Source organism: Fringilla coelebs (assembly GCF_963513975.1).
Source record: "Fringilla coelebs genome assembly, chromosome: Z".
In the NCBI taxonomy this organism is placed as follows: Eukaryota; Metazoa; Chordata; class Aves; order Passeriformes; family Fringillidae; genus Fringilla; species Fringilla coelebs.
In genome coordinates, this window is record NC_140031.1 from 27,445,396 (window position 1) to 27,470,923 (window position 25,528).

Genomic DNA, 25,528 nt, shown 5'->3' on the forward strand with positions numbered 1-25,528 from the left:
TTTTACAATCCCTCTTTACAAAGTACTGCTATGTGGACAGACAGAAAAAAAATCTTAAATCTCTTACTTGCTGAGTCACCCCTTACAGGTTTTAGCAGACACTGCAGTCAGTCTACCTTCAGCCCTATTACACAGCTTGTTGAGTGCCCTAAAAGGATAAACAGGACATTATTAATTACTACATTGCTAATAATCACTATTAGCAGTATTTTCCACATGGTCAACTTAGGTTCAGAAGTCACTGGATGTTAAGGAAAGAGCCTAGCTGGAGCCTTTGGAACATGCAAAATGACAAAATGAGTAAAATTCTGGGGTCATTGTTCAAGTAAGCCAGAAAAAATGATCTTATAGGCCTGTCCTGACCTTAAAAAATTACTAATCTACAAAAAATACCTCATGAGGAAGGAACTAATCGACTGAGGCCTTATACGAGCAAATAAATTCTTTAAAGCAATTTTAATTTAAAATTTTTCTTATTTTTAAACTAAGAAAATGTACACACACTCAATTCTGAAGCTGATTTGCTCAGTAAAAGAGCATTATAACTACAGTTGTATTACTACAACAGTCCCCTATCCTGGAAAAGTCAACACTCCCAAAAATGAAGGTTTGCAAAGACCCATCTGCTCACTCCATTTTAATTATAGTTTTCTGTTGTTAAAATCCTCAGGAAGCTGGCGCCCAGAGCACTGTCAGGTTGATTGGATAGTATTCTCCAATCTTACTGACTGCTAAGTTTTCACATTTCTTCTCCTATCCATAGAATCAGAGAATCATACAATATCTCAAGTTGGAAGGAATTAATAAGAATCACTGAGTCCAAATCCCCACTCCTTGCAGGACTACCTGAAATTAAACCATATGACTAAGAGTGTTTTCCAGACAGTCCTTGAATTCTGACAATCTTGGTGCTGTGACATCTTCCCTGGGGAGCATGATTTAACCACTGACCACCATCCCCATGAAGAACCTTCTCCTAATGTCCAGTCTGAACTTCTCCTGATGCAGCTTCATTCCATTTCCCCATATCCTATACTGGCCACTGGAGAGAGGAGATCAGCACCTCTCACGTAACTGCCCACCTTGACAAAGCTGTAGGTTGCCCTAAGGTCACCTCAGCCTTTTCTTCTCCAAGTTGAGGAAATGAAGTGGCCTCAGTCTTGCCATTGAGAATTTTCCCCATCTTGGTCACACTCTTCTGGACACTCTAATAGTTCGATGTTCCTTTATTGGGGCACCCAGAACTGCCCCCAGCACTCGAGGGGAGGCTGCCCCAGCTCAGAGCAGAGCAGGACAATCCCCTGCCTTGCCTGGCTGGCCATGCTGTGCCTGATGTCCCCAGGACACGGGTGGCCCTCCTGGCTGCCAGGGCACTGCTGACCATGTTCAACTTGTCACTAACCCGGACCCCCAGATCTCTTTCCTGAAGGCTCTCGTCCTCAAATCTACACGTACATCCAGGATTACCCCATCCCAAATGGAGAATCCTGCAACTGATCTTGTCTAGTTTCTAATATTCTAGTAGTTACCCAAATTTCTAATCTACCCACATCTCTCTGCAGAGCCTCTCTACCTTCAAGGGAGTCCACAACTATTCCTAGTATAGTAAAATCACCATGCCTATTAATGTGCATTTGATCCCTGCATCCAGATCTTTTATAAAAACATTACAGAGCATTGGTGCTAAAATGGAGCTCTGAGAAACCTCTGAGAAACCTGGCTGCCAGCCTGGTGTAACAACATTTACCAAAACCCTTTGAGCCTAACCCACCAGCCAGTTACTCACACAATGTATTATGGACTCAACTAGCTGTGTGCCAGGCAGTTTACCCAGCAGGGCAGACAGAACCAAAAGCTCCACTAAAATAAAAACAGTCCACATTTACTGGCTTTCCTTGGTCACCTAGGGTTACTTTGACATAAAAGAAAATTAAATTGGTCAAACAGGACTTTTCCCTTGTGAACCCATGCTCACTGTAATGACTGCATTGTCCCTCAAACAATGTTTTCCAGTAACTCCCAGAAAAAACCTTCCCTATGATTTTACCATGTGCTGCAGTGAAAATGCCAGGCCTATAACTTCCAGAGTTTTCTTTTTATCCTTCTTGAAAACTGGGACAAATTTCCAGATTCCAGCTGACTGGGACATCTCCAGACTCACAAGACAAATTAAATATCATGGAGAGAGGTCTGATGTTGATGCTGGATAATGCTTGGCTGATGCCAAGTTCATCAGCCAGTTCTTCCACAGAAAGAATCCTATCCAGCCCCACACCTGTGTGCATGCAACTGAAACACGACTCAAACAATTTCAGGATTGCCTGGGAATCTATCATTCCCTAAGTGACAGTCTTCCAACAGTGGGCTCCGAGGATCCCAGCGCATCACTGGTCTTGAAGACAGATGCTGAAGGTGGCATCATTCGCTTTTTGCTTTCCTTCACAGCTTGTCCTGCACAGCTTGAATTCTATTTGAGTTTTGGTCACACCAATTTTCTCTCCACAGAGACGAGCAGTATCTCCATCATCCTCCCATGTCACCTTGTTCCCAGGGTTCATATGCTTTCCTTCTCCATCTAAGTTCACTGCTCAACCTAGCCAACCTTCTGCCCCATTGGCTTGGCTTTCAACATGTTGTGTTTGGCTGCTCCTGCACCCTTAAAAGAGAGCTATTGAAAAGAGACATGCATATCACTCAGATAACTTCAAAAAAAAGATTCCCAACAGACTTTACTAACTAGTTCTTTAAGCTCCCACACTCTCCTCTTCCCCATACAAGAAGATGAGCAATTACTACTAATGACATTTACGAAGAAAAGCAGCACACTAAATAAGGTAGATAAGGGAATAAAAGTGTGTCCTTTCTAGTCACTTAATTTTCTTATGTGTCTAGACTGAGAATCTAGCACCTCAGAACCAACTCCCACCTGAAAATAAAGGACATATATGAAATCATTTTATTTTAGCTATTTTGCCAGTTAGAGACAAGTTTGAGCAGAGTGCAACAGGTGCCCCAGAGCTCTGTTCCCAAGAATATTTAGGTCAAAGAGATTAGTCTGAGCAGACCAAAGCTAGTGATCTTCCCTGCTTGATGTCCAAGATCTGAGTCCGTGTGCATGAGGAGCTGGTACCTGGCAGTCATGAAGTTCACCCTGTAGAAGGTCCTGCTGCTGCAGTATGGCGTAAGAATTGATCTCTTGAATAGTGAGCAATAAATGTTACCGGATACTTCTCAGAAGTGAGGCCAGGGAGCCTGACAAAAAGCAAAATTAAATGCTACAGCAGAGACTGGCATGAGGAATATGGTTATAGTCTACCCTGGATCTTGATTAAGGAAAATTCCAGAATTTTCAGCACTAAAATGATGGCATTGTGAACTGCCCTTTTTCTTATGTCTGAATCAGTTTGCTTAGGAGAAAGAAACTGCCTTGAAACTTGACATTAATTTGCGTTAAGGTTGCTATACAAAGGACTCACCATGGCATGGTTTGATGCTCAAAGCAAACTGCAAAACAGGTTGGTATCTCTAAAGAGGTGCTGACAATCCCTATTAATAGGGGGCTTGACTCTTTTGCATCAAAAAAGAGAACAGGCGGGGGAGACAAATTCACTCTCAAGCAGAGTTAAATATGAATTACAAATAATTCAGGCCTTAAACAGCGTGACTCAAAGAAACCTTGAAGAGTTTTCATGTGATCCACTCAGTAGAACACAGACTGAGAACAAAAGTATTGCCAAATGTTCAGCTATGGCATCATCCTCCACTTTGTCAAGAACAAGTAAATATAAATACAAAAGCTATAACCAGAGGTAAGGAAACGGGAAAAAAAAAGGAGACATTCTCATAGCAACAGGAATTGCTTCACATAGCACCCTACCAAAACAACAGTATTGGGGTCTGCAGGAGCAAGAACCTGAGACCAGTGCAGAAGAACAGGAACTTGAGGACAACAAAGTGAAAACATTGCTGCAGTGCTCTGGGATACACTGTGCCAGCAGCCTACGTGAGAAGGAGCTCAAGAGGAAGGCAGAATACAGAATTGCAGAGGGGAGGCCTTACAGACCTGCAAGGGTGTTGCCAAAACTAGTAGTTTTCCAGTGCTTTGTCCCTTCCTGCACCAGCCTGGATACAGGGGGAATAATGAGCTGCTGCTTAGGAGTTAAAAGTGAGGTGCTAAGAGCGTGCGCAAGGAGCCAGCCCTTTGTTGTGTGCATCACCTGCTTTACAGGAGCTCCAGCTTAGCTGAAGTGCTCCCAGTGGCAAGGGGAAGTGACCTGGTTTTGGGGATGCTCATTGTTACAGGAATTGCTGATGCCAGCTCAAACAGAGCTAGAGATGAAACCTCCATCCCAACACAGGGAAAGCATCTCTCCTGTCCTGCTATTTACCCACTGCAGCTTTATACTACACTAACACTATCTGCAAGAGAAACAAGAGCGGCTTTATGCTGTTTCTCAGCTACTCAGCTACTCCTTCCCACCCCTGCCCTTTGCTTCCACTGAGCCCAGCAGAACATTAGACCTGCATTCCCAGAGTACATTCAAAGCTTCAGGCACAGACTGAAATATTCCTCGGCTCTTAGGAGGTATTCTAACTGTGAATAAAATGAAATTACTTTTATTTGCTCACCTTTTGAAAACATTTTAAGAGATACGCCAGTGAGTTCCTGCCCTTTATCTGCATATCAATTATTCATTTTTTTCATTAAAGAAAGCCAAGCCATGCTATGCCCATGAGGATGAAAGAAATCTGTACCGCTCTCTTTCTCTCTGCCCCTCATACATTTTTATTTCAGATTACTTTTAATCCATATATATTTGAAATAGGAAAATGTGTGGGTTTTATTAGCAATAAAACTTTAGGGGATTTTCCCCCCTACTGATTTTTCATAGATTTATGGATCCATAATCATTCACGTCACAGCCTAAGGGAAACGAGGCTTGAACAGGATAATAGCCCTCAAATCCCCTCCTCTAAGCACTCAGATCTTTGCTGTCAGCAAGATTAAAACGGTCAACAGCAGTCTTCATGTGTCTATATCCCATACAGAGCTTTCACAACAACTGGAGCGGTGGCTGGCAGGGAGAAATATGCAGAACCACTGCTGTGCATAATACTTCTGAGATAAAGAGAGAGGAAAACCAGTCTGCCAGCTTTTGCAGTGTTGAGAAGGACTGGTGTTAACTGCTTGATCGGGCGAATGCAAAGAGGGGAGAAGAGTAAGGAACAATATTATGTTGCAGTTTAACAGTCAGCAAGAGTTTCTTTTCCTAAAACATAAAGGCAGAGAGATGGAAGCACCAAACATCCTCCCGCAGCCTAGCAAGGGGAAGGAAAAGGAAGTCGTTCATGTAGACAAGCAGAGCGGTCCTTCTGCCACCGTTCCCTTGAACACCCAGCCCCTACCAGGACCTGAGGGGAATTACAACTATTATGTGGATGATGAAGATGAGGAAGATGAAGAGAAAGAACAAGGAAAATGGGAACATGAAGATGCATTTAAGGGAGAAAGCAAGGCCTCATCGTTTATTCCTTGCTCCCCTGCTCTTCCCTCTAGATCCCCGGCCACATCATCTGCTCCATCCGTGCTGAACATCAATGTTGGTGGCCAAAGTTACCGCCTCACCTACCAGGCAGTGGCCATCTACCCCAAGACCCGCCTGGGCCGCCTGGCTACCTCCACTGACCGTCGGTGCCAGCTGGGCCTGTGCGACGACTACGCTGCCCAGGTTGACGAGTATTTCTTTGACCGGGACCCAGCTGTCTTCCAGCTGGTGTACAATTTCTATGCCTCGGGGGTGCTGCGGGTGAGGGACGAGCTGTGCCCCCGCAGCTTCCTGGAGGAGCTGAGCTACTGGGGCGTGCGTCTCAAATACACACCCCGCTGCTGCCGCATCTGCTTCGAGGAGCGCCGGGACGAGCTGAGTGAGCAGCTGAAGGTCCAGCGGGAGCTGCGCTCCCAGGCAGAGGCTGAGGAGAATGAGCAGCTCTTCCGCCACATGCGCTACTACGGTCCCCAGCGCTGGCGCCTCTGGAACCTCATGGAGAAGCCCTTCTCCTCTGTCACTGCCAAAGTGATGGCAGTGGCCTCCAGCTTCTTCGTGCTCATCTCCGTGGTGGCCCTGGCACTCAATACAGTAGAGGAGATGCAGCAGGTAGACTGGAAGAGTGGGGATAGCCGGCCTGTCCTGGAGCACGTGGAGACCTTGTGCATCGCGTTCTTCACACTGGAGTACCTGCTGCGCTTAGTCTCTACCCCAGACCTGCGCCGCTTTGCCAGCAGTGCCCTCAATGCAGTAGACCTCATTGCCATCCTGCCCCTCTATCTGCAACTGCTGCTTGAATGCTTTACTGACGATGACCAGCCCCGGGGCCGGGGCTCCCAACACGAGCACGATATCGAGAAGGTGGGACGGGTGAGCAAGGTAGGACAAGTGCTTCGCATCATGCGCCTCATGCGCATCTTCCGCATCCTCAAGCTGGCCCGCCACTCCACAGGGCTGCGTGCCTTTGGCTTTACCTTGCGCCAGTGCTACCAGCAGGTGGGCTGCCTTTTGCTCTTCATTGCTATGGGCATCTTTGCCTTCTCTGCCATGGTCTACACAGTGGAGCATGATGTCTCCAGTACCAACTTCACCAGCATTCCCCATGCTTGGTGGTGGGCTGCCGTAAGTAAACACATGTTACCTTGCTGGGTAGCCAGAGACCCTCCCTTCCTTCCCCTCCCCTTCCCCTCTCCTCCCAGCTGGAGTTGCTGACGGTCTTGAAAACAACAGGCTCAGATCAGTGAACATCTGCTCTGAATTCTGAGCTTACAGGACATATGCGTGCCTGCGTGCGCGCACACACACACACACACACACACGCACACACTCATTCACCTCTCTGTAAGCTTAAATCAAGGCTTAATCAGGCAGACAGTCTTGAAATACCCATATCTCCAAATGCAGACAGTATTTTCACTTTTAAAGAAGGAAGTGGGCAAAGACGTGGAAAGAAAAGCGTTTCCCAATTTAATGCCATTGTCAGTGTTGCCAAAACAATAGGGAAAAAAATGCATGCATTCAGCTATCTAGTTAGAGGACTTTTGTTCTTATTCTATGTGTAGGTTTTCTGCGACCCATAAAAATGCAAGATGATGAGACATAGTTCATTAGCTACAGTCAGATCACCCACACTTTAAAAGTGAAAGCTGTCCCAGAACTCTGGTTGTTAAAAATCCATTAGGACCAACAGTTGCTTTACACAAGAGATTGTGTTCTGCTGTGCTGCAGAAAATGTCTGTATTTATAGCACCCTAGAAGAAACTAGGGGGTAGCTAGACATTGTCAATGCTGAGGGAAGGCACAGGACTCACATCTTGGCCATCCATAACCCTAAGGCTTGTCCTAGACTATTGTCACGAACATTTTGTTTTGCAGCAGCTGATGCCAGCCTGCATAGTTTATTTTTGTGTGGGGCCCCAGGAGCAGTTCTGACCCCTGGGCATGGCTATGGGTATATATTCTTTCTCACTTTTCTGGAGAAAGAAGCTCATGCAAATAGACTGGACTGGAGTTAGAACATCTCACACTGGTTGATCAGCACTGACACTGGATGCCCCAAGATGCATACGAGGCCCACTAGACACTAATCCCAACCCATTCAAGGTCACTTCTCCTGGCCAGCCATCCTGGAGCCCAAGGTCTGCACTTCTGGTTCAGCCATGGACAATGAAATGTGGTGGTTTACCACACATTTGCAGTGATTCAGCACATGGCAGAAAAAAAGCCTTACAGACAAGCATAGATGCACATATTTATATGTGCACATGCACATGTGCAACTGCGCTGATTATCCTTTAAGCTGGGCCATGGAAAGATGGAAAAATCAGTGAATAAAGGAAAGAAGGCGCTTCAAAGATCATCTGTAAGTGATACACAAAGGCCATGAAAACACTGGTGATTCATACAGTGCTAAAATACTTTGTCTTCTGAGCATGCAGATTATATGCAAAATCTTTAGAGCTCATTTTTGCAAACTGGTGATACCATAATAATTTAGATATTCCTAATAAACTTACATAGCTAGGTGAAAAAGGCCTATTTAGCTGAGCAAATGCCTTCAGAACAGGAGCTGTATCATGCACATTGCAATTCCAAAGCATAAAACACTTTTTAAAGCCTATTTGTTCTTTAGGACTATAAATTAAAATATCTAGATCATTAAAATTTTATAAAAATCCAACAGCATTCACCAACTCACACCTGCAGGAGAAGAAGCATCCCTCCTAAACTGTTACAGGCAATGTATAAGACTATGCCAGTGGTACAGAAACTTATCACAGGATAATGTTTTTGTCCTGGCTGGTAGAGATAAACATCTTGCCTTCATCTCAGTATTTATTTTTGGAGATATTTATCCTGTATTATCATTCAAATCCAGTGACTTAATTTCCATTAAACCAAATCACTAATCCTTTTTATTCCACAGGAAGCACCAGGTGCATCCTAAAAATGTGCTCACCAGTGCTGTCTCATGTACTCTAATGTTTTTTCATTTAAAATATTATTCTATTTACCATTTTAGAAGACGGCAAACTCTACACAGTGACCTTCTGAAGACTTATTTTAGTGTTAAAGCCACAAGGGCATTACAGTGAAAGTCCTACTGTCTGTGGCTTATTTTTGTCTGAACTTTAGGTTACTGTTTAGCAGATATACACAGTGTGTTGAGACACTGTGGGAAAAAAAAAATTCACTGGCTGAAAAAGATCCCTTGCACAGACTAGGAAGTGAGAGGTGACAGCAACATGCAAGTTTTACCTGACAGGACAAAAGTAAGTTATATTTACTCAGTGTAAAAAATATAAAACATCAAAAAGTGTGCAGTGAAATTAAATAAAATAGGAGCTATCTTATATTGGCTGTTTGAGAGTACATTTTTCAAATGTAGCATCTTCATAATCAAACACCCATTCATTTTTCATCTGAATTTTACAATGGAAGTATTTCAGTACTTGGTGTATCACTGGACCCATAAAACAGTTCCCTAAGATATCCATAGGCTAGAAAATTATATTGGCTGAGAAGAAAACTGTAAAGGTATGTACACAGTGAGCTGGCAAAGTGTTCAGAATCATATGAAATAAATACACTAAACAATATCACTCTCAAAAAAAAGCCCTCAAAGTAAATCCAACAACAAAAACTGAAACATTTTTAACAACCCCTAAATCCTTCTTCAAAAGGAAATTCAGCAAAAATTACCCACCTGTGTACTTATTTAACTCTCTAAGTATACATATTGCAACCATACACTGCAAGCAAAACCTTCCAGACTACAGTTCCTTGTAGGCATGTAATCATTAAAGGGGGTTTTATCTAGAAACTTTGAAGTCCTGGATCATTTCTTCCTATAATGCATGTAGGAAAATTTATTTAGCAATTAATTGAAGGGTTTTGTGTGGTTTTCAATAGTTCCTAAAACATATATGAAAAACAAAGGTAAAACTCAAAATACTGCCCACAGAATAAGTCCCAAATACTGGGTTTTATCAGCACAGTGGATTTAGAAACAGGACATCTGTTCCAAGTGACTTGATGAGGGAGCAGGGTTGCAGCTATCAGCGGATTTGCATGGTTAGGGAGCCACATCTATCCTGCCCCTACAGCCAAGCAAACTCACCTTCTGGACAGCCTGGTGTGGAAATCGTCTGGGAATTCGCTCTGCAGGGCAAAAATCTAAAAATCCTCCTAAATAGTGTCAAACCATTGTCTTTACTCCATGAGAGGGTTTGTTTCTTTTTTTAAATTAGGGATATTTTGCATAAGAAAGCTAGTAGACACATGCACGCACGCACGCACACACACCCCCCCCAAAAAAAGCAGCACAGAATATTTTAGATTTACAATGCAAATTAAAAAAGAGCTAACTTAAACATTGTCCCTAATCAGTGAACATATCTGTCTATGTACTTCTACTCAGCTAATAAGCTGTGTGTTGGCTTGCCTGTAGGTCAGCATCTCTACAGTGGGATATGGAGATATGTGTCCAGAAACGCACCTTGGACGCCTGTTTGCTTTCCTCTGCATTGCTTTTGGAATAATCCTGAATGGCATGCCCATCTCCATTCTCTACAATAAGTTCTCAGACTATTACAGCAAGCTGAAGGCCTACGAGTACACAGCTCTCAAGAAAGAAAGAGGGAAGGTCGACTTCACACGGAGAGCCATGAGGAAAATATCTGAGTGCTGCGGAGAAGGTGCATCCCACCCTTTGTCACAGCAATGATAGTTTGTGCTTTGGCTGTTGGGAGGCAACCAAGAAGCTGGAGGAGAAAGAGGAAAAACAAATCAGACAAAAGATAAATGAAAACGGTGAAAAGTAACAAAAGTAGATGGTGAAATCTGTTTTGAAGGGAGTTGTTTTCAAAACAAAAAAAGCTCAGATTGAAACAATAGATTTTTTTGAACTCTGATAGCCTGTGAGCAGCACTTGAGTGCTTATCAACTCTCTGAAATTAATTTCTTCAAATTAACACTCTGAATAAGTCTCACATTAGGATCTAACCCCCTGCTACTGATTAGATTGACAATAAAGACCTACCATAACTGTACAAACAGAAAACAAATTGTTTGTCATTGAGGGTCAGCCACCTTACCTCTGTAAAGGCAGTGTCAAAAATTAAACTAATAGAATGCCTAATAGACTGACTGCATCACTTAAATTGGTTTTGCATCTGCTTTCAACTAGAGGAAAATGGCCTAGAGCTCTTACCTAAATATTAGCAGCAGCTATAATCCCTGAAATGTCAGCCTCTGTTTACATTGCCAGATAGCTATGCTTCATCGTTCTAATTCTATTTTTCAAATGCAGCCCTGCAAATGAGCCCTCCTATTTTCATGCCTAGTCAAGCAATGCACTGCTTTTAGCATTTCCCACCACCCCACCTCTATAATCATCTCTCAGTATGACAAGAACTAGTGAAGAATTTTGGAGTCTGAGTTGATAAATCTCGTTGATCAAATCTGTAAACATTTCCAAACCCAATCCTTTTTAGGTATAGGATTAAGTGATAATTTATTTTGCAGTATGTAATGCATCTACTTATTGGATTGTTAGAATAATAGACCTGTCAAGGAACATAAGTATTACAGCAGTAATTTTAAAATAATCAAAGGAAATATGTGGGTAGCAACTCTTAAAGACTATTCATACAAAGGATTTTTTTGGCACTTCACGGTAACCAGTTTTAAGTATTATTTAAAATCAAGGTAATTTGTTTGGTACATACAGCCATCAGGGACATAATCCTGACACCTTAGCTCACCCCCAGGAGTACCTTATGTCCTAAGATTACTGTGTCTTCTCGCACAGCTGGATGGGATTTCTCATGCGTCTAAATTAATCCCAAAACTTAAATAACAAATAAAGCCAACAATAATTAGATGGAATTACGGTTTTATGTTTTACTTCTGAGACTATCAGAAATATTTTTTTACATAAGAGCAGTCATACCAATTTAGAAACAGTAATCTGAATAACAGATCTGAAAGAAAAATGATTTTATTGATAATCAGATGCAAAGACCTGAAAGAAAAAAAAGTGTAATGAAAAGGATCAACAGTAACAGTGCACTGATATGACACATGGCTGTTAGCCAGCAGCACTCCTGCTGCAAAAGCATCCTGATGACAGAGATGCATTTCAAAACTCTTGAACTCTCACGTTGTGTCTGTGCTGCCCTGGTAAATGCAAATGCCTGCATTAAGTCTCAGGGCCACATGGGACACAGTGGTGTGAAGCTCACTCTGGGACAGCTGAGGGTGAAAGTGTTCATTAATTTTGACAAGTCCATGCGAGTTGTGTCAAGCATGGGGACATTTCTCCTTTCAGTGGTGGGAAGGTAATTAGTAACCAACTTGCTCTTCTCATTCTCTACCTCCAGACAAACGTATCATAAGCCCATCTGTCATTTTGTTCTTTAGGAATGACAGTCAGAACACTGTGTGCTGATCAGCTCTGTTAAAAGCTACAGCATGTCTTTAAGGCACAGCTGAGCCCTGGGAGTTCAACGTGATAGATGTTTGCTGTTCTGGACTGCACACAATGCAGCAGGCACAATCTTGGCACTCACTGAGAAGAATAGCTGCTTTGCATTGGCTCTAGGAAATTTGCATAGCCCTTCACGACAGCAACAACAGGACAAGAAGCTTCCAGGAACCACAGGAAACCTCCTACTGCAGTTCAGTGAGGTGACAAGTTACAAGCATCCAAAACCACAAATATGCTTTATTTTCAACATGCAAATTGATTTAGACCCATTAAAAGGATTTAAAATCTGGTGATAACTGAATTTTCCAAAATTTAGGACACTGTAAATCAATTTTTTTGCTGAAGGAATTCATATTTGCATGACCATGCAGATGGGATGCAGATGCTCAGCTTTGTATGGCAGGCTCTGTAGCTTCTTGCCACCTACAGAAATCCAGAGCCTGAGGACTAACTCTGCTGAGATGGACTTTGTCACAGCCTCAGACCTGACAAAGATCACTAGTCTTATTTTCCATCCCACTTTCCTCATCTGCAGGGTTTATTCAACTAGACATTTTTGAAGACATGTAATGAAATAGATTTGCCACACCAAACTCAAGCAGAAGAAAAAGGAGTCTTGTCTCTTAATCAAGAGTCAGAATTGAATGTCCTTGGCAAATGCTTTATCTGTTCAATAAGATTTCAATGCACAAATCAGTCCTGCTCTAACTGCTCAAATGCTACTTGAAGAGGGTCTCTTGCACCCCTCTAGTTGAATCTGTTCCACCTTGCTGCAGGTAAATAATGGCCCACAAGGTGACAGTAAAAGGAAGACCATACAGCTTGGTGCTTCCAGCTTTTAGCTGGGTGGAAAGGAGTGTGTCACAGACCCTGTTTCAATAAAGAGCTATGAAAGTACCTAGAACAAGCAGCAAAGTCTTCCCAAACACCCAGCCTCCTCCGGTCCAAGCAACCTTTAGTGGAGGGCTTTAGTTTGGAAGGAATCCAGAGTCTCCACACACTACAGATACATGAAGGTAAAATTTACTTAGAGTGCCTCACAGGCTAATGGCTATCGGCCAAAACCACTGCCAAACACAGAGGAGAGTGATTTCTGTCCCTTCAGAAGCACAAGACATTGTGACCAGCAGCACCAGGGTATTTGGGCGCCCTTAACACCAAGGCCATCACACTTTGGGCAGCTCAGCTTCCCTAGCAGCTGCTCCACTCTTCTTTTTTCTCAATGCACTTTGCCCCCTCATCTGTCATCCAGCCCCACCATCTCACAGATGGCAGCTTTGGTACCATCCTGACTACTCTGTGCACAGACTGAGCACACAAATGTGACTCTCTGGGGGAGTGGGGATAGATTCTCACTTGGCTCGTGACCAGGCTCAGTGCCGAGAGCTCTCACTTGCACTAGAGTTGGCACAAGGTACATATTAGAAGTGTGCAGACCAGAGGACACACCTCTGGTAGTGCAACACTAAGCATAAGGCTATGCAAAGTTGCTGCATTTTGTTTTGCAATACCTGTCACCTCTGGTCTGCTGTACTGAGGAGGTGAATTGGAGCTTAGTGGAGGAAAGCACTTTCCAAAAAATTAGAAGCTAGTGCTTGGTAGGTTTTTTTCCTAAAGCTTTGTCATTTTCTTCTCTGGATTATCTTATGCAGCTTAACTTTCTTATTTTAGGGGTAACAAGCATTAGTCTGTGCATTTCAATAGGAAAGATTATGCTTAAATTTGAGGTACCATTATAGGAGCCAGACAGTGTCTGGATTGCTCAGGGCTCTGTCAGTGCCACCACTTGTTACACTACCTGTGTAGATGGGAACCATCAAGATCCTTCTGCAAATTCTCTCCTGCGCCTATCATACAAAGGGGACTCCCAGCCAGCTCAGAGATAGGAACAAGTTCACACTCCCACAGAACAGACTTTCGAGAACCTGCAGAGGGCTGTGCAAACCTGTATCAGCGGGTTCTGAAAGAGGATGAAGCATGTTTGCCCTTTTCTTTTTCTTTCTGACACAATGTTTTCCACAGAAGACTAGGTTTATTTATTGTGCCACATCCACCAAGGCTTTCAGTGGCATCACTACCCCTAAATTACTCAAACAAAATAGACAAGTGGAACACATGATGACATCCAAAAACAACACAGGAGAGTCATGATTGTCTTGGTTACTTGCATTCCATAGGGCTTTGGCAATCAAAAGGTTTTGAAATAACACAGCAAGGGAAAACATGCTTAAACACAACAAGATAGGCAAAACTACCAAAGACAAAGTAGACAGTCTTTTTTTATGAGATGCTAATTTGGCATAACTAAGATTTTGGGGAAACAGGGTGGAGAATTCTCAAACTACTGAGAAATTAGAAATCTCTCTAAATATGGCTATGCTAGAGTCCTCTATTTTAACTAATTGCAGATATTAATGAGACCCAGAGGGAGAAGGAAAATATATTCTATCATTATGTTTCACTACAGACTTGGCAAACATGGTGTCTCTGTAAGACAAAGAAACAGTCAGTTTATCTGGATGGCTTGGCTTCATTTTAGGAGAACCAAGCATTGTTTCTTCTTTTACTTAACTTACTCCTGGGAATTATTGGGGGAAAAGGGGGATGAAAAAGAACAGAAAATTAAAAAGGAAAGAAAGAGAGAAAGAAAGAGAGAAAGAGAGAAAGAAAGGAAGAAAGAAAGGAAGAAAGGAAGAAAGAAAGGAAGAAAGAAAGGAAGAAATGAAGGAAAGGAAGGAAGTAAGGAAGAAAGGAAGAAAGATAGTAAAAATGTAGATTCTGTCCCTACATGAGATAGTGGAAAGAATTCCACTTAGAATATGCTCCTGCAGAAATCCTGTCTTTGAAGAACATCACTTTTTCAGCGCAGTTCAGGAGCTGTTTGCTTTTCTCACTCAGAAAGATAGCACTTAAAAGGGGCAGCTACAGTACACCACGGATTAATACACATCTGGTACTATTCCCAGGTTTCTAAGGCAAATAGCAATATTCAGTCTTTAAATATTGTAAGTAAACTAAGTGAAATTTTAAAAATATCAATTAGGAATGCTTCAAGGTTTTTGATGAAATATAATTACTATCAATAAGACTAAGAAATAAAAGTCATCACGCTGCTTAAAAAAAACCTTCAACTGTTTAGACCATTCTGGTTTTGTGTCATGCAAAAATATGCTTATCTACTGTTACAAACCTTTTATTAACGTCTTTATTTGGTAGTATAAAAATTACATGCCTTTTGACTGTAATCCAGTCCTTTATCTAGGACTAAAATAGGGAAAGGTCAGAGGTAGAAGTTTTTTATGTACTTAGTTAATTTAATGGAAATATGCTGAGAAAAATTAAAGCTTTCTAAAGTCCTAAGATAGAGATTATCAATAAATAAAACTTGTCAAAGTTCTATGTCCTACTCTAAAAAATTACTCTGTACTGTCATTAAAATTCCTGAAGTGGATTTGCTCGATTTATAAACAAAATAATTTGCCACCACTTAACCAGACAAGCAAGTACCATATTCTAAAGCCAGTCTTTTGCCACCACTTAGTAACTGTTCTTCAGGCCACCACGTTCATTTTTTCCTTCACCAGTTTTGGCAGGGGCAGGAGGGGGGGAGGGGACGGGGACAACAATGACAACACAACAAAGAAGCAAAAAAACCCCAAAACCAGTACGTTCAGGAAAATTCAGGAAATCACAGACAGGTTGTGACAGCACCTTCTGCTGTGCTGGGGGGCCTCTTCAGGGCAGAACAAAGTAGCTGGGTGGGTCGCCTTGTGGGAAGAACCGCTCCTGGCGTGGAACATTGTTCACTGCTGCCGCTCAGAGGTTACAGGCTGCCAGATTCCCCCTTTCCTTTACAAGATCTGGTGCCTGCTTCCTACCATGTTAGCCAGCTGTGCTGCATCTTCCTCAGGCAGTCTGCCAAATGCCCGAAATCTTGTCATCAAGGGTGGAATGTTTACAGTAATGTCAAAGTTCAACAGTTTTTAATTCCTTTAAAGAGAAGTAATTCAGACATATCTCAAACATCTTTAATTGATACTGCCTATTTTTTTCACTGTCCACTATCAAAAGATGCACAATTTAAAAGAGGCTCTAAATCTAAGTATTTTTACCTGTTTAAATAAACAGTGGGAAAAAACCCATAAAAACTAAAAATGCCTACACAGAAAAATGGGTGGTATCAATTTGTAAAACAGCCTCTGAAAGCATTTCAACTGTAAGAACAACTGCCTTGAAAACTGGTGCTATCACCATGCTGTGAAGATGACCTCATGGCAAGTGTTGTGGCAGCTGATGTTCATCTCACCACAGCCTGGGAGCAGAAACTTTAACAACCACAACTTACTGAACCAATTCTCATATTAACTTATTATTCTTCTCCCCAAAAACTGTTTTCTCAGAGATGCTTATAATTTAATCTATCATTAAAATAACAAATCCTGGTTTCTTTTTTTCTTTTTGTTTGTTTTTTTGGTGGTGGTGGTGGCGACAGTTGGCTGTTTTGGATCAATTTTCTTTTTTCCCCCACAAGTGTCTTATTTGTATTTTTTGCAAAGGGATAAAAAACTTTTTGACTACTTAATTAATTCTAAATTCAGTGCTTATAGCACCTGCTTGTCTATGCCTGTATACCAGAGGTCCTGTAGGATCCCTCCTCTGTGCATTTTAATTTTGGTTTTAAATCTAATAAAAGATGCAATGTAGACACACTCTGGTTAGAGAACAGACTTTCAAGATAACTGAATGGCAGGCAGAACCTGCCGTGGGGAGGACAGTGGAAATCAGAGTCTCAGTAGGATTTTTGCATTGTGTAAAGTATAAGTGTACTTATAAGACACATTCTGACTGAAAGATGTATTAATCAATCCAGCAATTAAAACCATCTTCTATGACAGCAGATGACAAGATGGTTCAATCCACTTCAGACAGTATGGCCTTGACAAAACTTTAATGACTACTGAAAGAGAAAAATCACAAAGGTATATGAGATGTTAAGTAGGGCACATGCAAGGAATTACTGGTGATAACTAAGTTTAACTCACAAATTTTCCAGTTTTCCAGCCATCAGTGACTTTTCTTTCCATCAATCCCTCCACGCAGAACAGTGTGTAACACTCTAGTGGCTGCTTTAATGCCAGTGTAAAATGGATTAGACCTCTGTATACATTTATAGGAAAATAATCATTTTGAGTAAAACTTGAACTGCTGAAATGTAGATTTGCAGGGATGAGAGAAAAGGTGAAGGACCCACTATGACAGATCGGTGTTTCTTAAACAGCAATTATTTCCAGGAATACCTATTCCTCTTTTATTAGATGGTTAACGCAATATATTTACTATTTACACATTTTTAAAAAGGTTTGGCATCTTAAAAGTACCGTTCTTAAAACAAGACACACAAAAGGATACAATGGTCTTTAAAGAACAAAAACTTACTAAAAGGGAAAAAAAAGTGCAATTTAACTCAATGCAAGAGTTTTAAACCCCACGCAGAAAATGAGGAAACTGATGGAAAAATAATATGGTTAAGGGTAAACACTCTGGTGTTTTCACACAGCAGCTGAGCAATGTGATAAACACGGAGGCAAAATTGATGGGTTTTGGCAATGATCTTGAACCTGATAATGCCAAATGTTAAATGGGCAGTACAGATTTCTTCCAAGAAACCAGAAGGAAATATGTCTTGATTAATGCAATGAACTCTTGCATGAATCTGTCTTAAAGATGTAAGAAATTAAAAGGTCCCACTTTTAATATCAGATTATTAAAATTTTAGACATAACACAGGAATAAAGAAAGCACATAGTATAACTCCATAAGTACCAAGTGGTATGCATATGTAGGCATGACCATGTGTCCACTGTGACACTCTACAACCCAACTAGTCAGGAGATGGACAGGACTAGGAAAACAAGTCTCAGTTAGGGGTCACAGTCTGTCTGCAATGTGCATATTGTCCCCAAACACTCCTCCTTTATTTCCAGCTAAATCAATCACTGCATTTTCTGCTGATCCCACCTTTTCCCTCAGTTCTGCACTCAGAAAAAAACTCAAAGTCATTGTGCACTTTTTTTTTTGCTTTTGAAGAAAAGTAAGTTGGTGGAGTCAGTGGGAAAGCAAAACAGTGTGCTCTTGGTAGATCCTGTTGGCAGCAGCAAAGGGCAAGGCTGATTCCTCTGTCCCTTAAACCAAGAGCTACTAAGGCAGCTCAACTGCACCCATCTGCATGCACCTACTTCCAAGGTAATGGAAAATACAGTCTTGCACAGTAATATATATCAATACCAATGAAATGGGTCTTCTGTCTTCTGAGAACAGAAAATAAAACAATCATTACCATCTCTTCCGTCCTAGCACTCACAATGGTGGTTCACCCTCCAACTTCTGCTGAATGAGGTGAGAGGTGTTGGTTGGTCACAAGGGACAGGCATTTCACCTCGGGAAAATGGGTTTAAAACCATATGCCCCATAATAACTGGGACAGCCTTTCTTCTGAGCAAGCAGCAGACAAAAAAATTACTTGCAGCCTGTGCACTTCCATTGTTTTCTTGGCAATAAAAAAGTACTACAAGCTATATTAAGATGCTGACAATAATTTGAGCACTTTGGATAACCTAAAGAAGGCAAAAAAAGTACATATCAAACAAAACAAAGAGCATATATTTTAAAAAAACCTGAATGAAGAAAAAAAACACAATTATTTCAGAAACTTTCAAAAATTTACTTCTCTGCCTCCACACAGCCACAGAGACCCATGGCAGACTGGAACAAATATGGCACTACATCCAACCAGCTTCCTCACTGGGAAAAAACATGCCACTCCTTGATGTAGCTTAAACTGTTGAAACACTCTTATACTTCATGTATCCTGCTTTTTCTCTCCTTCCATTTGGGCTATTCTAGAATTTGTTTTCAATTGACACTAAAGACACACCGTAACAGTAAAATTTATGTTCTATCTCTAGCAGGAAAACAGTGACAACTGTAGCATAACCTTAACTGATGCCTACTTAATGAAAAGAGGCATTTCTCAGCATGTGGTAAAGAAAACCAATAGCTAGTCACTGCAAATTACGGCATATAACTTAAATTAAATGATGTATGCAGACTCAAAAATGCAAATAAACTGCCTGGTACACATCCAGCTAAAGCAACCGTAATTAAAGTACACAATCAAAGCATCAGATCAGATTCATGTAAGCACACATACTTACACAGCTTTTTGCTGTTCTGTTTATTAGCATCTTCTCTAGCTATGACTTATTTTCATTGCTCCCTGTAATCCTCTTGATTGGAAGTATGTCTGTGCCAGATTCTAAGTATTAGTTCCCCTTAATAATCTAAAAAATTGAGAAGCGTTGTACCAGACTTTTTTTCCTCTCCCTATTTTATTGTACCATTAATTATTCAGTCACAAATCTGTTGCATATTTCATTCAGGTTGGGTTTTTGGCAGTAACTGCGACTTCTTTAGAAACAGTTCACTACAGTTTAAATTCATTATCTGCTGCTAATTAAACCGATCTGTTTTACTGTCACAAAAGAAAATCCTGTTACAGAAACTAATGAGCTCCAATCTTCAGGAACTGAGAGAACATGTTTACAAGCAGGAACACTTAATGCCTTTGCCAATCAGAGGCCGGAATCAAGTACGTTTTCTAGATGTGTATGTTTAAGTCTAAACAGTTTAAAGCGGTGAAGTGCACTGTTTCATCTTTATCAATAATACCTTGCTTTTTACTGGGGGCAGTATTTGTAAGATACTCAAATAGGCAAATTCATAAAAACAAATAAATCATAAATCCAATTGTTATTTGTAGTTTACTTAGGCTACTTTGGGCAGTACATAATGGTATAGTTCTGAAAATGGTTTCTAACATTGTTTGTTTATTTGCATCTGTTGATTTACTAATATTTTGCTGACTGTGCTCCCCTCTAATTCCTCTTAAGTTTTTGAGTAGGTGTAAATACTTAAAGGTTAATCCCAATTAGACCTGCTTGGCAATGGCATTAAGTGTTCCTGCTTGTAAACACATCCTCTCAGTTACTGAAGATTGCAGCTCACTAGTGTCTGTAACATGATTTTCTTTTGTGACAATAAACCAGACTGTTTCAATTAACAACAGGTAGTGAATTTATACGTCAGTGAACTGTTATTAGGAAGTCTAAGTTACTGCCAAAAAAGCCAACTTGAACAAAATATGCAACAGATTTATGATGAATAATTACAGAAGTACAGAATCACAGAACGAATCCGTTTGGAAGGGACCACAATGGGTCACTTGGTCCAACCTTCCAGCTCAAGCAAGGTCATCCTACAGCACATAGCACAGTATTGTGTCCAGAGAGTTCTGGAATATCCCCAGTGAAAAGAAACTCTGAGCAACCTCTCTGAGCAACCTGTTCCACTGGACAGAAAACCTCTTACTCATGTTCTGGTGGAACTTCTATGCGTCAGTTTCCGCCCTTTGCCTCTTGTCTATTGCTCAGCATCAAGAAGAGCCTGGATCCATCCTCCAGGCACCCTCCCTTTGGACATTGATGAGGTCCTTACTCAAGTTATTTCAAGGCTGAGCAGGCCCAGTTTCCCCAGCCTTTCTCCATTGGAGAGATGCTCCAATTCCTTGATCAACTTTGTAGCTCCAGTTAGTGGTAGAGCAAAACAGGGAGGGCAAAAAAATCCACCTCTCAATTTTCAGGTTACTGAGGGCAATAATCTGATGTTTAGAACCTGGCACAGACACATGGGAGCAATGAAATTCAGTCATAGCTAGAGAAGGTGCTGATAAACTGGATAGCAAACAGCTATGTAAGAATGTCTGCTTACATGAATCTGATGGTTTGATTGCGTGTCCTTTAACATCAGGGCCATACAGGTGCTCCCTAGAGAACCAGAGTATTCTACCTCATGCTATGCATTCTAACACTGGGTAATCTGGTTGTGATGTGTGCTGAGCACTGCAGTTCCCAGTGGAATGCAGGACTAGTGGGGGACCATGATGACCTCTGTCAGTAAATGCAGTAGTTTAGGAGACTGATTTCAAGTATGTAAAACACGGGAACTTAAACCAGTTTACTTAACCACTGGCAACCAACCACTGATAGCTGTATTGTACTTCATGTTGAGGAAACTATTATCTTAGTAGAAGCAATGCCTAAGTATCTGCTGTTACTAATGGAGACACATCCTGTCAAGCTAAGCCACAGTAAAGAGTGACTCCTACAGCTGGGGGTTTAATCAGTCTGGTTCTCTGCCTGGATCAGTCTATCAGCACAGCCTTCAGCAGCAGCAGGGTGGGTTATCTTTGAATGCCTTATGAAGGAAGTTTGGATTTTTTCCTAAATGGACAAAATAAAATATTGGCTTAATTTTTCTAAATCAAAAAAAGATACAGGAAAAATCAAAAGGATATCAATTTGGTATCATGTGGAAGTGAATTCACCCCTCCCACCTTACCACAAAAAACCCTCCATATCCCCTGGATTTATTAGGTCTTAAAAGACTGCAGTTAGAAATCTTGAGTGAAACCAGACTGTGGTCCGTTGGAACAGTCAGCTGCTCCTTCAGGACCTTCTCTGAAAAAAGGCAGAGACAGTATTTTCATTCCATTTTTGTTAGTTCGTAGGGAGGATAGACTCTATCACAAGGTAAGAATGGGACTTAGGCAGTCTTCCTGGTTGGTCTGGGTTTGTTTGGCTTTTTTTGTGTTTTTTCTTTTTTTATAAGGAAACCAGGAGGGAAGGGGATTAAAACACAAACAGTTGCCCAAACACAGTATGTCCAGAATGGATGCTTGTGTTTCTATGGTAACTGTGACACCATATATGCAAATTTTAACAACACTTAAAATATTTTTGTTCAAGTTATCAGGAAAGACTGAACACCCCGATTACATGTTCAGAAGTTTCCGTTAGTACTTAAATCTCAAGACTTCAGCCTCTGAGGACAATGTTCTATTGTGCACAACAGATTGAGTACAATGACAAGTTGCTTTAGAAATTATTTAATATACAAATGCATACACTGCTTCTTAAAACAACCATGGTATAAAATCTTACCAAATATCAGTTGACTGCATTGATGTAAGTAATTATTTTAGGTTCATTTACACTAGGAAGTCAATTTCTCCAGTAAGGCTTCTATTCCTTTTACATTTTTATTCTGCTTCAGCTTTGGGATGAGCTTTTGAAGCCCTTTTTTGACTGTGCTTGCCACGTTTTCATCAGTGCTTCGGAGAAGGCTGCAAGACATAGGAAAAAAAATGAAGGATATCAAAGGCCAGCATGCAGGTTATAGAGAAAGAAGCAGTCCATGACAGGAAACAATAACTATTTAAGAAGAATATAGTTCAAGCCAGACACTATCATCTGGCAATATATACTATAAAAAAGATGTAAAACATTCCATAAAATATGAAACAACAAGTCAGAACACAGCCAACAGAGGATAAATCAGTCTGCAAGAAACTGCTGACCCCTATTCAATGCACGTTCAAATACTGAGTCAGACTAGTTTGTTCTAGGTTTCACCCAGTCCAGGCTTCAAACCTGCCAGGCTGGTGACTTCCAGAACCCCCTGGGCCCCAGCCCCACTGCTGGGGCTGTACCATCCTCATGGAGAAAAGGTTTTTCCTTATCTCCAGCCTAAGCCTCTTGTGTTTAAGCTTGTGCCACTGCCTCCTGCTCTCTACTCATACATTGCTGTGAAGGGACCAGCTCTCTATCCATCCACTGGTGCCAGACATGCTCTCAGGAGCACAGCTGCCCCTTCTTCCAGCTGAAACAAACTTGGTCCCATAGCCTCTCCTTCCAAGACAAGGGACCCAGCCCAAGTCTATGCCAGTTGCCCTCCATTGAATTCAATGCAGTTGTTGGTCCCTTTCTTTAATGCAGGTCCTAAAACTGGATGCAGTGAAGTACATCTAATATACATCAAGCACCTTCACTATTATACTTTCATGCTGCAGTTAGTGAAGAACAATGAAGCCTTATCAATTCTGTTCTCCTTTTAGATACTACTTTTGGAAATCAAATCAGATTTCCCAGACAAACTCTCTGCCTCAGAAACAAAGACATTCATAAGCTGTAAAATCATAAACATAAGCTGTAAAATACTATCAGCTTAGTAGTGCCTGTCCTTTTCCCTTTCTTCAGTTAATAGTGAAATTTTCTTGGATTGAAGTACAAGATCTGCTGAGTTAATGACATACCTAATTTGCTACTTCAAAGTTATGAGTCAACACTGGCAAGAAAAGTGCCTTCTTCAGCCAGTTTTTGTAAACCAGATCAGAACTACAAGTCTGACATAAAAATAAACTAAGACTAGAAACAAACTGTAACACCAATGTACTGGTATGAAGCAGACTGCATGATACTGCAAGTTATTACAATCCCTAGGATTCTTCCAAGTGGCTCCCAAATTTACATAGACCTAAAAGCTTATTTCTTACCTACTTTTTAAGCAATGATTAGACATGGCAAACTGAACTGAGTAAGATATAAAGGAATTAATGTAGCTTAAGACAAGATTTAAATTTTGTCTCCTTTAGAGCACTAAATCCTGTGCTGGATGGCAACAATAAAGGCAGAAAAGCACTGGATGTCCATCTGACAACACCATAGTTTTCAACTACTTAACTCCCAGATTTATTTCTATGACTCTGACTTTACAACAACCTTTATCAGCAAACTATGTTACACTTTTATCTGTAATGGTACCATTTAATTAAGAGGCCTTCTTTAAAACTGAATTCAGCTGAAGGTGATATTTCCTCATCTCTTCTATGACTCATGTGCCCCTGATAAAAGCAAAGAAGTCCAGAATCCTGGAAAAGGATGTCCTGAACACACTGGTGATCAACATGGAAAGGTATGTTTGTTTCACTCACCACAAGAGACAAGGACCACACAAAGTAGCAAGCCACTTTGGACTGTATTGTACTTATCTCTAAAAGTGAATGCCAGCTTCTGACAGCTATACATGTGATGTTGCTTTCAAACTCATGGTAACCACAGGTATGTAAAGACAACATTAATAACACAGAACATCTGCATGTTTGACAACACAGCCAAAAGACCAAGATAGTTGATAGAGAGGGGTATTTTTAAATTACTATTCTGTAAGTTCTTATAAGGTCTAGAAAGCTGGCACCTATGTATTTTGTGGATGTAAAACATAACTTCCACAGATTACAGAAATAAAGGAAGTCACTTCACATTTGGTGAAGTACATTCTTATCCATGTTCTATCCTGATGCTACACATCATTTACAAATTTAAAAATATACAGAAAAGTCATATACAGAAATTTAAATAGGCAAGCCTGCATAACATTCATGTACTTACAACACTTAATACACATGTGAGCATGCAGAGGGTCCTCTCATTACCTTTGGGATCCTCAAGATATACCAAGTCAGAACCAGGCCCTATATGTTTTTATTATGATCAAAAGCAAGTAGGGCAAGGAAAGGAGAAGGTCCAGAGGGTACCAGGTTACTGAGAAGCCACATGCACTGCTTATAACTGACAAATAAACTTAAAGGACAAGATAGCCAAAAATTTTCAAATGGACTCACTGAGTTAATTCTGAGTTTCAGATCTGCACATACGTGACAGATGGTTTCCGAAAGCCAGCGACAAAACAAAAATCAATCATGGCTTTAGGAGGAACTAACATTGTCTGAAAATTATCTCTGTCCGAACATTTGAGATTCTTTATGACAAAAGAAGTGTGTTGGTTTTATATGGCCTGGTTTTTCGTAGCTGGGGGGGGGCACAAAAGTGGCTCCTGTGAGAAGCTGCAGAAACTTCCACCATGTCTGGCTCTGAGGATGGCTCTGAGGATGGACATGCTGCTGGCCAAAACTGGACTAATGAGATGTTGTTAACACCTCTGTGATGATATATTTAAGAAAGAATTCAAAATGAAGTAGACACACAGGTTTTTTTTCTACCCAGAGAAGAGGAAGAGCTGAGAATGTGTGAGGGAAACAACACGGCAGCACCAAGGTCAGTACAGAAGGAGGGGAGGAGGTGCTCCAGGCACTGGAGCCAAGATTCCTCTCCAAGCTGTGGTGCAGACCATGGTGAAACAGCTGTGCCCCTGCAGCCCCTGGGGGTCCACAGGGGATGCAGAGATCCACCAGCTGCCCATGCTGGAGCGGGTGGATGCCTGGAGGAGGCTGTGGTCCAGCAGGAGACCCAGTGGAGAGAGGAGGCCCTGCTTCCAGGCTGGAGCAGCCTGTCCTTGGAGGACTGCATCCCGTGGAAGGGTGACCCACGTCACAACAGTTTTGGGAAGACTGTGTGCTCATGAGAGTGGACCCACACCACAGAAGTTCACAGGGAACTGTGTCCTGTGGGACAGACCCCATGGCCTCAGAGGGGAAGGACTCCTCTTCCAGAGCAGCAGAAGAAAGCCTCGAGTGACAAACTGGCCAAACGCTCATGCCCTGTCTCCCTGTGCTGTCTGTGGAAAGGAGGGAGGGGCT

The 25,528-nt window shown here is 41.4% G+C and overlaps 2 protein-coding genes across 6 annotated transcripts in view; one reads left to right on the top strand and one right to left on the bottom strand.

Moving 5' to 3' along the window:
- Positions 1-5,234: 5,234 nt before the first annotated feature.
- KCNV2 (potassium voltage-gated channel modifier subfamily V member 2) lies at positions 5,235-10,272 on the top strand (the record flags this gene model as incomplete). The annotated part of the gene is made up of 2 exons (XM_084224705.1): positions 5,235-6,668; positions 9,997-10,272. 2 exons carry the CDS (start codon positions 5,235-5,237, stop codon positions 10,270-10,272), a joined length of 1,710 nt encoding a protein of 569 aa, XP_084080831.1.
- A 7,132-nt stretch (positions 10,273-17,404) lies between these two features.
- PUM3 (pumilio RNA binding family member 3) overlaps positions 17,405-25,528 on the bottom strand; it is a 30,295-nt gene continuing 22,171 nt past the window's right edge. For 4 of the 5 annotated variants that reach the window (XM_084224765.1, XM_084224766.1, XM_084224768.1 and 1 more), the window contains exon 18: positions 17,405-22,276. In XM_084224765.1, coding sequence (XP_084080891.1) covers positions 22,147-22,276 — 130 coding nt within the window. In that variant the 3' untranslated portion in view covers positions 17,405-22,146. The remainder of the gene's footprint in view (positions 22,277-25,528) is intronic. The other variant, XR_014616898.1, reaches the window with a different exon arrangement.